At 43.8% G+C, this 17,756-nt stretch overlaps 1 protein-coding gene across 1 annotated transcript in view; it reads right to left on the bottom strand.

Moving 5' to 3' along the window:
- retm (real-time) overlaps positions 1-17,756 on the bottom strand; it is a 61,112-nt gene that overhangs the window by 35,723 nt on the left and 7,633 nt on the right. The window contains exon 2 of the mRNA XM_075701067.1: positions 976-1,125. Coding sequence (XP_075557182.1) covers positions 976-1,125 — 150 coding nt within the window. The remainder of the gene's footprint in view (positions 1-975; positions 1,126-17,756) is intronic.

The following is a 17,756-nucleotide window of genomic DNA, read 5'->3' as shown; positions in this document are numbered from 1 at the left end:
GAGGCCCGGGTTCAATTCCCACCCAGAATGAAATGTATGAAATTTTCTTTTCAAAGCCATTGAATTTACTTTGTTTACAGGAACCTCCCTGAGAAATGTAACGTCAATTCGAGCATTTCTGATGTGTTTTTATTCTTTGCGCCATCGGCCATTTTTGGTACCATCAATCAGACATGCTGCCAGCCCCTACGGATTTCCGCGTAATGGGGCATATAATGCTTTCACATTAAAAATAACAACTTGGCATTTTGTGACACCTGCATAGGTACGAAGAAAGGTGCCAGAACAACAAACCACAAATCATCTACTGCGAAAAAGACTGTTTGCACACTTTCCAGAGGGAAAAATTTGTGTACACTTTACACACGTGTTCCCTGTAACGGTGGAAGGTACTGCACACTGGAAGAGCAACTGAGTGAAAGGAATGCTCCATAAGCTCCTGACAAGCACCTCGCCTCTGAATTTGCAGCTTGCCTCCTCTCAACAGCTAGACTGACTCGTTCTGCAAAAAAAATAAGAACCACTAATCAAGAAGCACGTAGTGCCATGCAGTCTGAATTGCTTACACAACCCAGCATGCGCTGGATTTCCTGCACAATGCCAAGCAGGGTAGCGTACTGCAGTGTAGTACATGCTGCAGTGTCAAATACAGGATGAAAGCGGTGCAGCCTCATCCTTTCTTCACACCAACTTTCCAGGTTCTCAGCCCTTTCTCTGGCTTATGCTTTACAAGCAGGTGCACCCTCGCCGAGTGCACACTGGTATGTTTGTGACACAGTGTGTACAGCAGTATCTAGAAATCAAGAGCGGGCTTGACCAGCACTATAGATGAGACTGCTTGTACTATTGATAGGCCGAGCCTACAAGAGCTTGGCTGGAACCTGGCTGCCAACAAACGCTTCGTGCTTAATAAAGATTAGAATTGAGCCCAATTTTGTCAGAAAGGATGTTGCACAGTATAAGTCATTTGCAAACCTTCTTCAATAGATATGGCGCATCAACGTTGAGGCGGCACCGGCGTTCAATAACGTGCTCTGCGCCATCTTCGCTCTTGTACTCCGAAACCGTGTCACTGCCCAAGAACACGGGAATCATTGGGCATGTTGGGAATCGGCGTTCGTAAGCCTGCATAGAAGGTGTCAACTCATGAAGCAATGCAATATCTTGATCGCCACCATGCAATGAAAAGAAATATCAAAGAGGAGGGCAGCAAACTGCATAAATGCAAAAAGTTAATGCATGTACTAGCACAGTAGTATGTTCTCGTAAAAAGTGCTAGAAATCCTAAGAGCAGAATCATGAATTATTTTTTTTTATATTCAATTCAATACATTCTTTCTTTCTGCATCACAGAAAAAATACACAAAAACGGTCTCCTTGCTTAAATTAATTGACAATTTCATTTTGCTCTACCATAGACCTGTCTGCCTGATATAATGCAAAGCACAGTTCTGCTGTAGCAAGCCATTAGCTGTGCCAACAACTTGACTGAACTAGTGGTCCTTGAAGCAGACACGCCAATTAACAACTGGCTATCGATATTTCAGCTCTGATTTTCCAGCGCTACTATGTCCAAACCAGTTGCTTTGCCAGTTAAGCACTGTGTAGGATATGGCTGCTTTACTATAAGCAGTCTTTTTTTTTTTTAGTTAACACATACATTGCAGGCTAAATGCAATAAGTGCAGACCATCAGATGTTGTGCATTGACTAGATAACGGATTTGTGGTGTAAATCCTCAGTGCCAATTTTATGGCAGTAGTTGCATGTGCACATACAAGGAAGTGACACGAGCCATGTTGCATGGAATGCAAACTTCTTCTGCGTCTAAAGTGCTAAAGTTTTCATTAATACAGAGGTGGATACTAGGCAGCTAATTCATTTGATAGTAAATATTTGAGTTAGGAATTTGTAACTCTTACTTCATTACTGACATGTTTAAACTGATCCTGATTATTTATTTGACTAAATTTCCATTTACGCAGCACCAGCTGGTGGTCTCCCCTTAGCAACCATACAATAGGTCATTAAATAAATATAAAATGACATGCATATATATAATGAAGTTCACAATTCAGAATAAATTTAATCGCACTGATAGTATGAACCAAAAAACCAAACCACAGCAGCTCTATGTGTATACGCACATGCGCAACACACACCTTGAGACAATGTATTACACTACAATTGCATCACACAGCTTTTTACGATGAAAGAAACAAAAGATTGCATTATGAAGGTTAGATTACTGCTGGAACATTTACACCAGTGGATAAGCTGAACACCATAGCTCGTAGAAATACACACTTTGTTTAAAAAGACAGGTTGAAAAGCGGTTGGCAACAGAGCTGTTGCTCTCGTGTTAGCATCACAATTAGCAATCGCAGGGTGGCTAGTAGAAATCATCCACTGAAGGGCACGGATTGGGTGTTTGCATGACAATCTTTGAAGTTATCTTTCAGTTATGCTGGGATATGGAATGTCACTCCCCGCATGACTGAAGTCAATGTATACCCACTTTTGCTTGTTGAGTACAGCAAAGATGTCATTACTGGTGTGACTGCCTCTGTGCATGCAACATCGTACTTATGGATAAGTGTCCCTTTATATCTACCTGCTGATAACAACACAATGTGTTAAAGGAGTATCACAGATGGAGACAGCCTGACAGATATAGTAAACTTGGGCCAAGTGGAATAGATATGTGTGCACATCCTGCCTTGGCAACTGTGTCTATACGTGGCAGCAACACTGTCTGCCATTTCAATTGTGTGCTTTTGCGAGTCCAGCCATGATAAGACCTTTAACAAAGAATATACCCTTTGAGCTAATCCTGTCAACTGTTTCTTATAGTATATGAGGACGCTAAATGCAATTTACAAAATTAACGCCATTCTGAGAAACAGTGCTAGTAGCTAAAGGGCAACAGACAACACAGTTGCTGACTATCAAGTGGTGGTATATTTACAGCAAAAAAGAAATGGTATACAAATTGAAAATAGGCACGAATAATGTTACAACCATCAGGCAAAAAAATGAAAAAGCAAAGGAACAGCCAGTAAACAACAATAGAAAAGTGCAGTTAAGTTGACACATTTCTGATAAGCAAACCAATATAAAAGCAACAAGGTGCACACAGCTCCTGTGAATATCAAAAAAAAGTTGAGTCCCTTTAGCATATGCTAAAGAGGATTAAGGTAAAAGCCAACATGCTAATGATACATTAATTAAATTAGTTGACATTCTCATTCGAATCTGTTGTCAGTTCCTATTGCTTTCTCCCACCAGAGGTCGTAGATACGAGTGACAAAATTAACTCTATCTTAATTAACTGCACCTTAGTTAACACCAAAGGTTGTGGGTATGACACCCACAAGTCATTGTTGGTTTGACCATCAATGGCAGCACCATTAATTTTGGTGCCATTGAATTTTGGTCCCACTAAAGATAGAAGGTTTGACTTCCACTAAAGGTTGTGGGTTCGAGTGCCTTAACTAATGTTTCCTTAATTAACACGTTGTGGGTTCAAGTGCCCTAACTCACCTTAACTAACTGTCTTAATTAAAGTTGCTTTAATTAACACCAAAGGTTGTGGGCTCGACTACCACCAATGGCCATGGGTTCGACTCCCATCAAAAGTCTTGGGTGCGAGTGCTTAATTAACCCAATCTTAATTAACATCGTCTTAATTAACACCAAAAGTAATGGGTTTGACTCCTACCAATGGTCGTGGGTTAGACCATCAATGGTGGCACCATCAATTTTGGTCCCATTAAAGGTCAAAGGTTCGACTCCCTAAAGGTCGTGGGTTGAAGTGCCTTATTTACCTGTGCCTTAATTAACACCAAAGTCGTGGGTTCGACTCCCACCAATGGTCATGGGTGGCATTATCAATTTTGGTGCCATTAAATGCTGGTGCTGTAACACTGGACAGTCAATTTTTTAGTAATGCCGGACAACGGATTTTTCATCCCATGAGCGACTTAAGGCTTGCGCTTTAACGAGTGAAGGTGTCAGTGGAGCAAAAAAACGTGTGATAGACTGCACGAGAACCAAACAAATTCTAGTTGCAGAGCTGTGTAATCTCTTTGTCATGTAGGAAATCTAATTGCATGCTGGCTTATGTGAATTTTCTCTTTAGAATGATGTATTCTTCTCACAACTCGCACACTTGCTGCTCTGGATATCTCTATATTGCTGTATTGATGCTCTGGGTATTTCTGTAGCCACATGGTTTCTTATGATATGACTATATATATAAAGAGAGAGAGAAAGAGGCTTGCCCTCCCACCCCTTTGTTTGAAAAGTAGTTAGTACACCTTTGATGGTATTAGTGATTTAGACTCCAAGACGTCCACTTGTGACTGCTCCATGCTTAAAAGCAGGCTACTGAGCGATTACACATCTCAGTTCTATGTCATTACAGGTGCTCGTTGCTGTTCGCATTTAAATTTATGAGCACTATAAGGATGCGTCCGCACATGTTATGAGGGCTGTGGTAAAACTATACATGCGGAGTCAAGGGATTTCCTTGGTGCTGGGACTGTTTTTGTATATTAATATATTGTTTTCCATTCATTTAGCCTTTCGTCATTGGGCCAGCCGAAGCCAGAGTAAATAAATTTGGTTGCTGTGTAAAAGGCACCACGCTCGAGTAGGGTGACGAGCATTCCACCGGTACGCTCATGAAACGCTAATGAAACCAGTTCTAGTAATGTTGGCACACACAACGATGGTGAAGATGGATTAGCACTGACAGTGGCATTAGCAGGATAATGTACAGATTTTACGCCAATGGCCGTTCCTATTCGTGTTCTGTCAGCGGTCAAAGCGGCACTCCCCCCGCATTATCAACAGATCAGCTGGCTGCAAATGGTGGATGACAGGAGTGGCTTATATACATATAATCGAGCAGAAGGAATCACTCCAGGCAGACACCACAAAAGACAATCTGTCACAATCATACAGAGGCACGATCAGCAATTTTTGCACATTGCAATTTGAAGCACATGATATCAGTACATGTAACATAAAACACATAGCAGGTTTTCTTTTAAAAAATTGGAGGACGCTTAAGCTTCGCCTTTAAGAGTGGAATGCAAAAGCATTCAAAGATCCCCGACTGCTTGTCATGCTTCCCGGTGACCACAGCTTTATTTCGGATGTGTGGAGGCAAGCGCCATCTGGATGGTGTTGTTGAAAGGAACTGAGTGGGCCACACCGCTAAATGAATGGCAGAAACACTGGAAAAGAAGTTTGTGTTTGAGTTTCCGCGTCACAGAATTATGTTTTCTGGTATATTAAAATTACAATCCGATTATATCGTGTCTGTAGGTTGTGTTTATGCCGTACATTACAAGTTTTTTGACGCATCTTACTTTTGAGGAACTCAATTAATTCAGTAACGCCTCTGCACCACATGGAGGGCCTGTGAGGTTCTGGTTCAGAATGATTTTTCATGAAACAATGTCCGACACCAACACCAGACTTCTGCCACACAAGGCCCTTAACACTATCATGTTAATATAATATATTTAAAACATATCCTGCAGCAACTAGCACAATATGTTCTTGAGCTATCACACTAAACATTTCAACACCCTCAAGTGTGTTTATTAGTTTGCCACCATACGAACACCCTAAGGATGTTAGAACAAGTCTGTATTTGATTAACACCCTTGGCTGAAATAGAAGTAAAATGAAAGAAAAGTGTCACCCTCAGCTAACTACACGTTTTAATTTTTGCAAGTTGTTTATTACGATTACTACACAAACGGCACCAAAAGACAAACAATCCCACCATGGTTGCTTAGTGGCTTTGGTGTTCTGCTGCTAAGCACAAGGGCTTGGGATCAAATCCCGATCACAGTGGCCGCATTTCAATAGGGGCAAAATGCAAAAACACCTGTGTGCTTAGATTTAGGTGCATCTTAAAGAACTCCAGGTGGTCAAAATTTATCCGGAGTCCTTCATTACAGCGTGCCTCATAATCAAATCGTGGTTCTGGCAAGTAAAAACGACAAATTTAATTTTTTTTTTAAAGACAAAAAATCCATCCTTAAATAGGTTACGAAAGAAATGCATGAAGGCAGATTCGAACCCAAGAAATTCACGTGGAAACCCTAACCACTGCGCCATAACGGATCCACATCTCAGCTCTTCAAATATTGCAATCTATATATAGATTGTACAGAACCCACTGCTTCATTTCAGAGAAACCTCGCACAAGGTCACATCATGCATTGAAGAAAATGCATTTGTTAAGCTTGAAACCTAACATTCCTATAGCTGCAAGGACAGTTTTCAACTCTAGCAAACATGTGAACATCTTTCGTATAAGGTGTTAATCCTTTTCTTAGGGTGTCAATTTTTTTATTGTGTTTTGATTTTTTTTTTCTCATGCACACTTAATATAACGCTTTTGCATTGTATAGTGCAGACGGAACGACCAAAGAAAAAGAAAGGACAAGACGACACAGAGCTCTGTGTTGTATTATCCTATTTTAGCGCTCGCCCCGTTCAAGCTACACAAACTAAGCTATTTTATTACACCAGAAACCGAAAATGTGCAATTAATTAACTGACAATTGCTATTTGGGTTTGCAAGGCATATAGATTTGGAACAATATCTAAAAATATTATGAAACCAGGGCCACTATCATGTACATGTTAGAAAAGCCGACGTTTGTTTTCACCTAACACGATTGGTATAGACTGGCCTAGGCCACAATATTGGAGCGGCCTAGGACAATCGCATGACACGAAACCGAATGTTGGCTTCTTGAAGGCATAAAAAATAGCGGCCAAAGCTTCAAGATGCGCATTCCAACCTCCTGCACTGCATATGAAGGTGCTTTGTTAGAACAATGTTTGAAAAGCACTTGCGCTCTTTCCTGCCAGTTTCTTTTCATTCGTTTTTCTGCCTGGTGCACCCTATTTCTTGTTCTGGTAATGCACAAACAACAGCATAAACACACATGAATGCCATCTACTCTTGAAGTCAGGGTTTCATGCTAACAGCTATTTTTTACAGCTAGCACTAAAATTTAGCAAGATATACGAGAAATTGTTTAATTTGTAAAGCAATTTTATATTAAAGATTTGCCGACTTTATTGTTCAGGCACCTTGCTCTATGGCTTAAGCTAGAATAATCTGCTCCACGGACACAACAATGTTTTACAAAGTTTGTTCACAAATATTCCCATAATGGTGACCCGTAATGACGGCTGCCATTATGCACGTTGGTTCTATGAATTAGTGTCACTGCTGTGCAGTTAAGTTAGTATAATAGACAGGTCTGAAAAGTCAAGCTCCGAGAAATCGCCCAGCTATGAATTTGCATTCTACTGAAATCCAATTTTTATCCAAGCCAGACGCAAACAAAAGATAATTAAATTATTGGTGACAATACAACAATTGTAGAAGTTAGCAGGTGTGCTTTGAGTTAATGAAACGGAAATAAAAGAGATGTGATCACCTTAATAATGGTGACAGCTACTCCTTCTCACATAGTAGTAATTAAACGAAGTTATATGAAGAAACCCCACAACTTTAGGAAATCAGGCGCAAGGAGTGTAAACAAGTTATCCATGCATACACGCTGGAGCATAGGCGTACAATATGCAAGGATATAGGCTTCACCACAGGAGGTCACTACATGCTCCGAGGTGTAGAGGCGCATGGAGACAACAGGCGAAAACAACTACACAAGACACAAACACGGACAACGATGACAACCTTGATTCACGTCGTTCTGTTCAGCTGCATCTGGTCGTATGTAGAGGAAGACAGAACAGATTTTATTTATATGAATAGACTCAGCATGTGCACTATACATAAGGCGCATAACTTTCTTGTAGCTAGCGCTGTAGCTTCAGAAAGCCTAAGCTCAACCGACTATCACTATCATAGAAGTGGTGTGATATCAGCAAACTCCACATTTAGTTCACCATAGTCGAACCCCATATATGAAACGCTCAAAAGAAAACAGTGAAACAGGTGGTGTACAAATACACATTCTAATGACGATATCTCCAAGTAACAGAAACAGAAGGCTGTGCTTCTGCAGGCTGCATACGTCGGAAGTAATTGTGGAGCCGGGATCATGTCATGGCCGCTATGTTCCGGACACTATCTATAAGGGAAGCTGAGGGACTCAATTTCTTTCTTTTTTTCTATTAGAGCTACACGAGGCCAACGGCTAATGCAGCTAAGGAAAGCACAGAGGAAATCAACTACAGTTTTTTAAATGAAGATATAGAAATTATAAGGGAAATTAAGAGAAATTAAAGTGGACGAAAAGGCAACTTGCCGCCCGTAGAATCCAAACCCACATATCTGCATACTTGATTAGGCCCTTTTCCAAATTTGCAAGTGTGCTTTTCTGCATTGCTCATATATGTTGCCCAACTAATGGCGGCACCGGTCAGGGTTCAGATTGAGACAAAGTGCTAGCTCCACATGCTGGGGCTAGAGTCTTGCGCATGTTTCATCAGAGAACCCCGCTTGCATTTTCCATGTCATAAGACAAGCAAACTCTGCACGTATGTGCGTATCGCAAAAATGACTGCGTCGCCATTAGCTGGGGAAGCTGCATTGCGGGAAAGCTAGCTTTATATAATTATGCAAACGATTCTTTCACTCCCAGCAGGGCTACTCATGACCGCGGCAGCGGGCGGGTACCATCCCGATGCGTCACGTGGTACGTGAAGTTAGAAGCAGGCCAAGTGATCAATAAAGCCCCTTGCTGGTAGAGAGCACAATGATTCGCATCGCACTGAAGACATTAGCAATAAAGCCCCGAATGCCACGTGAATGTGTATCGCGGCTGTGCCGGCAATGATGCCTCGCCATCTGCTCTCAGTCAGTGTCGCGTGCACGGAGAGGCGCAGCGCGGGCGACTACGGTGGTCACGCGCTCGACGATCGATGCTGGGCGCGCCCTTGCGCGCCCAGCGATCACGAAAGTGCAGCCGGCCATGCGTTGAGCCGGAAATGTCAGCTAGCAGTGCCCTTCTACGTGCCCGCAAAAAGGCGTCCGCTGATAGCGGTTACGCACGCGTCCGCTGGATAATCGGGGGCGATATTCCGGAGGAAGGAAAGAAATCTTATTTCCTTGCTCTACGAATTCGCCGTACCGTCAGTTTAATTTGGCAAACGGTGCTGCTGCGGCCTCTCTGATTGGCTCAAAACGCCGGCGTGACGGAACTTGACGGTGACGGAACTTGACGGCCGTGCATAGCGAGTGGACGACTCTGCAGTCACTGGGAAGCTACGCACCCAGTGACAGAACCCAAGTGAAAACTTCATTGCTGGATATACTATAGCACCGCCTAGCTCTGTTACATTTGCAAGGAACGGGAGCATTTATCGTCACAGGTGATCCCATAGGACACGTTGGCACGTTGAAGGAACAGCGTTTTAAAGTGACGTCTATTTGCCCAACAAAGGATAAAACACCGAGCACGATCTCGCGAAATCAAGGGATCGCAGGCCATGGAAAGCAAGGCCGTGACAAAGCCCCAAATAACATGTAGTCAAAGGGACATTAAATGGAAACTGAATTAGACCAGTTGATAAAGTATTAATTATTATAAAAATATACTTTATTTGATTTCACGATAAGATTTAGGTTTATCAGGAAAAAAGAAAACGGAGGTAAATCTCCTGTGTCCTGTAGTTCTCTCGGTCGCCATCCGTGTGCGCTGTTAACCCTTTAAGATGGCTGTATTGTCACGGCTTCCTAAGTATACTTTCGTATTTGGGTCACTGCTGGCTCGGTAAAAGCGCTTAAAATACTTTTTTCAAGTTCAGTCATCGGCTACACTCTAAAAAAGGCTTGCGCCCTTTGGGGTGTACATTTGCCACACAATAATAATCATCTGCCTTGCTTGCGCTTCCTTTCTTGAAAACGCCGCGCCCGTTCCTTTCCTGTCGGCAATGCTATGCCATGGTGAGAACGCGCATGCCGTTCGTGACTTGGAAGTACCGGGCTCGCAGCGTTAAAGAAAGGAAATGCGGGCAAGACAGATGACGAATATCGTTGTGGCAAATATACACCCCAAAGGTTGCAATTGTGTTTACACTCTACTCTTAAGCAAAATTACACCCTTTTGCCACACAACAATAATCGTGATCTGTCTTGTCCGCATTTCCTTTCTCTAACGCTGCGAGCCCAGTTCTTCCCAGTAACGAACGGCATGCGCGTTATCAGTATGGCCAGAGTCCTTCCATGTTTTTTCTGGTCACGAAACTGCCGCCTCAGTTTCATATAGCGCCAGCGCCCACCGCTAGAGGCGCAACCGTGCATGAGAGGGCATGCGAACGCCGCTACCGCTGTGGTTGTGTGTGGGGCAGCCTCGGTATTCTAGCTTTCTCAACTTCCTCAACGATCGCTTTAGTTTCACGTAACTATTTTTAACATTAAATATAATTAAATTACTGCCTGAGCGTGTCTTCTGCGATGATATGAGCGCACGGGACGAAAAAAAAAGCCGCTCATAACATGGAGCTTGCAGCGGTCTCAGACCAAAAAGAAGAAAGATCTGGAATTTTAAGAGCCAGAACCGCGATACGATTATGAGGCACGCCGTAGTGGGGGACTCGGGATTAGTTTTGACCACCTGGGATCCTTTAAAATGCACCTAAATTTAAATAAACGGGTGTTTTGCATTTCGCCCCCGTCGAAGTGCGTCCGCTGTACACGGCCGGGCGGTCCCGGTCCGGATTTCTTCGTCATCGCCGTTCGCCTCAACGCTTCGGTGGGCTCCGCTTTTTAATGTTTGCCTTAAATTAAACACCGCGCATTCGCAACAAAACGCCAGTGGTCCCACTTATCACCAGAGGAGTAAGCGCCAATTCTCCGTTGCGCATAGCGCCAGATTGTTCGCCGAGCACAGCTGTTCAATTTCTGTTAAACTGTGGCATAGAAGGACTCTGTGGGCAGTATCTTATAACGAGATCAAAAGAATGAAATTGCTATTGCAAAGGGCTGCTACCGTAGAATACTTAATGACAAAGAAAAGGGAACTGAGCTGCTCCATGCGCTTAAGATTTCTTGCAAAGCGATGTCATTTCTGAATAAGATTTAGGTAGAATTAATGCAAGACGAACTTCGCTACTAAATGTCTTCCTAGACAATCACATGCAAGAAGACAGGACAGACAGACAGACCTGTCCTGTCTTCTTACATGTGATTGTCTAGAAAGCGCAACCAATGTTTCCTATTACAATGAACCAACTTGCCCAACAACGCATCCTGCTAAATGCCTTCGGTGCGGCTTTTAACAACGGATTAAGGCGAACCTGAAGTGTTAGGACCTGCACAGTTGAAACTAGCTGTAATTAGGCAATTGCCTTAGCAAGCAGTCGTTTAGAAGCGTCAGTAAGCCCAGCACTTCACTGCTCGTGGTTTCGACACAGAAACGACGAGACTAGGTATTTTGGTTCTTAATTCGCAACTATTTATAATATGTTAAAATGTTGCAATCACCGGTCCTGATATTCTTATCATGGTCGAAAAATGAAAAAAAAAACTTTATAATTCGATTAAGAAAATAAATAAAACGTGTTGGTGCAAAAACAAAATACAAGCACGATCATTTATTTATCATGTAAAATAAGCGGAGCGAAATACAGATAGCACGGAGGCGTCCGGTCACAAATGGTCCACCATTCACAATGCAAGAAGTTTGTTAAAAGCATGACACTGATATAATACGCATAAAGAAATAAGATCAAACGTGAGAGGTATGCATTGGGAGGCAGGAAACAAACACCAGCAAACGAATGGCAATAAGTACAGAATGCATGGTCGATTGTTTCTATAAACAAGAAAGTGTAAAGCATAAGCATTTCATAACACACGGCTAAAGAACTCTCAAACGAACACAAGTAGCCACATCACAAATACAGCAATTTTTTTTAAATGGCTTGTTAGAGATACCACCTTTCTACTTCTTCAGCTGTTACTTAAACATGCAGACAAAACTTGCTCAGCAAATCACAATACAAATGTAGCTAACAGTGTGCTAACAACCTTCTTACTCATAGCAGCTTATAGACTTAAAAGTACGTGCAATTGAAGAATTGTAGCCCATCATTAGCCAAGACTAAAGGACAATGGAAAATAAAACAATGCATATTATTCTGTTTTAACACTTGCATTTAAAGGAATTCTAATGCTATACCTTTCATAGATGGTCGGGGTAAGGGCGCTATTGCTGTGAACTACTCTATCCTGGTATAACACAAATTGAGGTTGCAACAAAGCATAAAGCAAATGTGTTCAGCGTCGGCTTCTCACGCTCCAGGGACACGTCGTCGCCGTTGATGTTGAAATTGTACGCAGTGACGATGTCCGAGGCGTCAAAGTGTTTCGCGCACACACGTGTATACTTCGATTCGAAATTAAAACCGCCACTTTCCTGCCGCGGTATGGCCCGCTTCCATTTCTCGCGCTGCTCCTTGTTATTAGGTAAACAGAACAACGACACCTTTTCGGTCGTGCCCTTGTAGCCGGAACGGCACCCAGGCACGCAACATGTGTTCGGCATCGTTGTCCCACCCCACCACTTCAACCAAACAGCCCAACACTCGAAAAATAGCACAGCACATGCACAGAACGTACCCGAAAAGTCAGCTCGCCTCGCACTGCGCGCGCATTTCGGTACGCGAACGATGCCCTCTGTGGCACAGTGGCGCCGCGTCGCGGCACCTTTGGGCAGCATATGAACCTCTCCCATAGCGTGACGGCGGAGTTTCGTGACCAGAAAAACATGGAAGGACTCTGGTATGGCATAGCATTGCCGACAGGAAAGTAACGGGCGCGGCGTTTTCAAGAAAGGAAGCGCAAGCAATTGCACTCTTAAAACGGTTGCACCCTTTGGGGTGTGTATTTGTCCCACAACAATAATCGTCATCTGCCTTGCTGGCGTTTCCTTTCTTGAAAACTCGGCTCTGGCTACTTTCCTGTCGAGAATGCTGCGTCACACTGATAACGCGCATGCCGTTCATGACTAGGAAGTACCGGGCTCGCAGCGTTAAAGAAAGGAAACGCGGGCAAGACAGGTGACGATTATTGTTGTGGGACAAGATAGGCCCCAAAGGGTCTAAATTTTCTAAGAGTGAAGGCAAATGATTATCGTTATGTGGCAGAGATACACCCCAAAGGGTGTAACTTTTCCTAAGAGTGTACATGACGATCATTGTGTCGAGATACACCCTAAAGGGTGTACATTTGATCTAAGAGTGTACACTCTTACACTCTAAAAATATTTGCACCCTTTGGGGTGTATATCTGCCACACAACAACAATCATCTGCCTTGATGCGTTTCCTTTAACGCTGCGATCCCGGTACTTTCCAGTAACGAACAGCATGCGCGTTATCAGCATGAGACAGCATTCCCGACAGGAAAGTAGCGGGCGCGGCGTTTTCAAGAAATGAAACGCATCCAGATGACGATTACCGTTGTGTGGCAGATATACACCCCAAAGGGTGCATACTTTATTTACACTCTTAACACGGTTGCACCCTTTGGGGTGTATATTTATCCCACAACAATAATCGTCATCTGCCTTGCTTGCGTTTCCTTTCCTGAAAACTCGGCGCTCGCTACTTTCCTGTCGAGAATGCTGCGTCACACTGATAACGCGCATGCCGTTCGTGACTGAGAAGTACCGGGCTCGCAGCGTTAAAGGAAGGAAACGCGGGCAAGACATGACAATTATTGTTGTGGGACAAGAAAAGCCCCAAACGGTGTAAATTTTTCTAAGAGTGTAGAGCGTAGGCAAAGTTACACCCTGTGGGGTGTACCTCTGCCACACAACAATAATCGTCATAATAATCGTCATCTGCTTTGCTTGCGCTTCCTTTCTTGAAAACGCCGCGGTCGTTACTTTCCATGTCGGCAATGCTACACTCTAAAAACAGTTTGCACCCTTTGGGGTGTATATTTGTCCAACAATAATCGTCATCTGCCTTGCTTGCGTTTCCTTTCTTGAAAACTCGGCGCTGGCTACTTTCCTGTCGAGAATGCTGCGTCACACTGATAACGCGCATGCCGTTCGTGACTGCGAAGTACCGGGCTCGCAGCGTTAAAGAAAGGAAAGCGGGCAAGACAGATGACGATTATCGTTGTGGGACAAATATACAGCCCAAAGGGTGCAAACTGTTTTCAGAATGTATGCCATGCTGATAACGCGCATGCCGTTCGTTACTGGGAAGTACTGGGCTCGCAGCGTTAAAGAAAGGAAATGCGGACAAGACAGATGACGTTTATTGTTGTGTAGCGAGAAACGGCTCAAAGGGTGTAAACTTTTCTTAAGAGTGTAATCGTAATCTGCCTTGCACGCTAAAAACAGTTGCACCATTTCTCTATGGTTGCACCCTTTGGGGTGTCCGCAGTTCCTTTAACGCTGCAGCCCGGTACTTCCAAGCCACAAACGGCATGCGCGTTATCAGCATGACAGAGCATTCTCGAACAAGGAAAGTAACGAGCGCAGCGTTTTCAAGAAAGGAAACGCATGCAAGACAAATGACGATTACTGTTGTGTGGAAAACATACATCCCAAAGGGTGCAACTGTTTTTAGAGTGTGCTTGCGTTTTCTTTATTGAAAACTCGGCGCTCGCTACTTTCCTGTCAAGAATGCTGATAACGCTGATAACGTGCAAGCCGTTCGTGATTGGGAAGTACCGGGTTCGCAGCGTTAAAGAAGGGAAACGCGGGCAAGACAGATGACGATTATCGTTACGGGACAAGATAAGCCCCAAAGGATGTAATTTTTTTAAGAGTGCAAAGTATACATCGATTTATTGCCCATGCACCTGCCGTGGTTGCTTAGTGGCTTTTGTCGTTGCGCTGCTAAGCACGAGGTCGCGGGATCTAATCGCGGCCACGGCGGCCGCATTTCAATGGGAATGAAATGCAAAAGTATCCGTGTACTTAGAGTTAGGTGCACGTTGAAGAACCCCTGTTGGTATAAATTAATCCGGAGTCCTCCACTACGGCGTGCCTCATAATTATATCGTGGTGCTGGCACGTAAATTTCCAGAATTTAATTTGCTATTAACTGTTTATAAGCAAGCATGCCCACAGTAATTTCTTGGCTTCAAAAGTGCACAACGGTGGGTTCGGTCATGAGAACACAGTGGCGCATTTACGAGTGCCTCGAGGGATCCACGCTGAAACAAGCGAGTAAATTTGCGTCGCAGTTATGGCTTCGCCCTTTTCCGAGTTTCTTTATCGCACACAACCGACCGCAGACGACGCGCGACGATCACCAACAACGAGGCGCCCGTATTGCTCCATCGGTTCAATCAAGCTACTATCATGCTACTACGCAGAAGAGAAGGAAGCAGGAAACGGCGCCGCTGCACAAATAGGCACCCTTCCAGCGTCGGCAGTTTTCCTCGCTCCTACCCGACCTTCGAACACCGGCCATCGCGCAGGGACGAGCCTCGAACGAATGCATACGGCACTATGGATGGGGGAATTGGACGTATTTAATCATGAATGACCACCACAATGAAAAATAACTTTAAAAATATGCTGGAAGCTTGCTCCTGTTCTATCTGCGTCCCTTAACTTTGCGTACGCAAAATCTAAAACTCCCTAATATCGGTAACGTGAATGGCACAGGGTTTCCCGTGAAACGCAGAGCGCGCAAAACCGCCGTCGGCTGTACAAGGCGCAGCGAAAAAGGGAACAGAAAGCGGGCTTTTCTGAAATGGGAGAAGGTAGGGAAGGAGTGCATGGACCGAGAAAAGTCTCTGCTGTAGCTACGGGGAGAGGGCAGCCCGCCTCCTCGCACCGTTACTTCGCAGAATTAAATTTGCACCTACCTCAGCTACAAATAAGCATTTTAAAAAACTTCTCGAGGTAGAACGCTCCCTCAACGGCGCTTTACCTCACGGAGAAAAACAAAAAAACTTCCAACAGGGCCCAGTACGTCATTCCCATAAAACAGACACTGTTAGTACTTTCATACTGTTTTTCTTGCCATTACGTCATGAAACTAGTGTCCTGACTCCCACTCCCACAACCCTCTCCTTTACGTTTTATTCATCCTCCCCCTACTGTCCTTCCGTCGCAAAAGCGGCCTCTTTTTAGAAGGCTTGATTGCTTCTTGTTGTAGGCACATCATCAATATCTACTCCATTTTCATGCAAGCATACCTTGGTCTAACTTTAGAGAGCTCCGTCACCAGGCCCCCTTACAAATTTCAGTTATACGAGGTGTGACACACACACACACAAAAAAAAAAAAACGAGACTGGTCCAGTAACTTATTGTACTTACTGAATCAGTTCTCTGTGACATTATCACCTTCAAAGTAGTCCCCTTCAGCATTCACACACTTCTGCATTCGGTGCTGCTATAGCTGGTAACAGTTCTGGAACGAGGTTTTTGGAAGGCCCTTCAGGAGATTCTCCGTTTTTGCCTGAACCTCTTCAACTGAGGTAAAATGGGTTCCCTTTATGCAAGATTTAACTTCAGGAAATAAAAAAAAAGTCGCATGGAGCCAAATCAGGTGAATAAGGAGGATGCCCCATCACAGTAATGTTTTTGCTGGTCAGAAACTGCTTGACAGATAGGGCCGTGTGAGCGGGTTCATGGTCCTGGTGCAACAGTCATCTATCACTCCACAACTGTGACCTCTTCTTCCTAATTATTTCACGAAGTCTTTTTAGTACTTCAATGTAGTAGTGTTGATTAAGTCTGACCTCTGGGAACCCACTCAATCATTAGAATTCCATTAATGTCAAAGAAGACAATTAACATTGCCTTGAATATTGATTTTGGCATGCGTGCTTTTTTGGGTCTTGGGGATCCTGGAGACTTCCACTGCATTGACTGGCGCTTACTTTCTGGGCCATAGGTAAAAACCCATGTCTCATCACATGTTACAACAGATTCCAACAAATTTGGCTCGTTTGCAATGCGTTCTAACATGTCCACACACATGTCTTTACGGCACTGTTTTTGGTCATCGGACAGAACTTTTGGAACAACCTTCGCACAAATCTTCCTCATTTCTAATTCGTCCGTTAAAATGCGCCGAACAGCTTCCCTATCCAAGTTAACCAACTGCGCCACTGCACGAACACTTAATCTTCGGTCACCACGGATCACATCACGAACTTTGGCAATGTTTTGGTCTGTAATCGCTGACCTTGGGCGCCCAGCATGTTCATCATCTTCCACACTGTCCCTTCCCCCTGAAAACCGCTTATGCCATTCAAACACACGGGCACGAGACAAAGTTTGATCTCCATAAGCTTTTGTTAACATTTGAAATGTTTCCGTGGCTGATTTCTTAAGTTTCACAAGAAACTTGATGTTGATTCGCTGTTCGGTTTTTCCATCAGAAATTTTTCCGGCAGAAGGCAGTTGCACGTGTTCACTCAATGACGCAGCACTTCCAACTGGCGTGACTGGTTCCGTCGAAACTGGGTGCATGAAAAGAGGAGGTTGTGGGATGACGTAAGCAAAACAGTTGTTGCTAACTCCAATCTTTTTTCAAGCTACACACTTAGTCTCGTTTCTTTTCTGTCCCACCTCGTACACTGAAAGTTGTAAAACGCCGCCTAAGGAGCGTTTAACCGAAATAATTTTTTTCCCGAATCGGTTCGTTATTGGATGAGATAGAAAAAAGTCGCAGTTTCGCTCGAAAGACGAAGCATCGACTGCGATAGCAAATTAGTAGGCAACTATATGAAGTAAATATAGTTTTATCGGCACTATAAACTTGCAAAC

The sequence above is a fragment of the Dermacentor variabilis genome, chromosome 8 (assembly GCF_050947875.1).
Source record: "Dermacentor variabilis isolate Ectoservices chromosome 8, ASM5094787v1, whole genome shotgun sequence".
NCBI lineage: Eukaryota > Metazoa > Arthropoda > Arachnida > Ixodida > Ixodidae > Dermacentor > Dermacentor variabilis.
The sequence above is the reverse complement of the archived record's forward strand: the minus strand, read 5'-3'. Positions and strand labels throughout refer to the sequence as shown.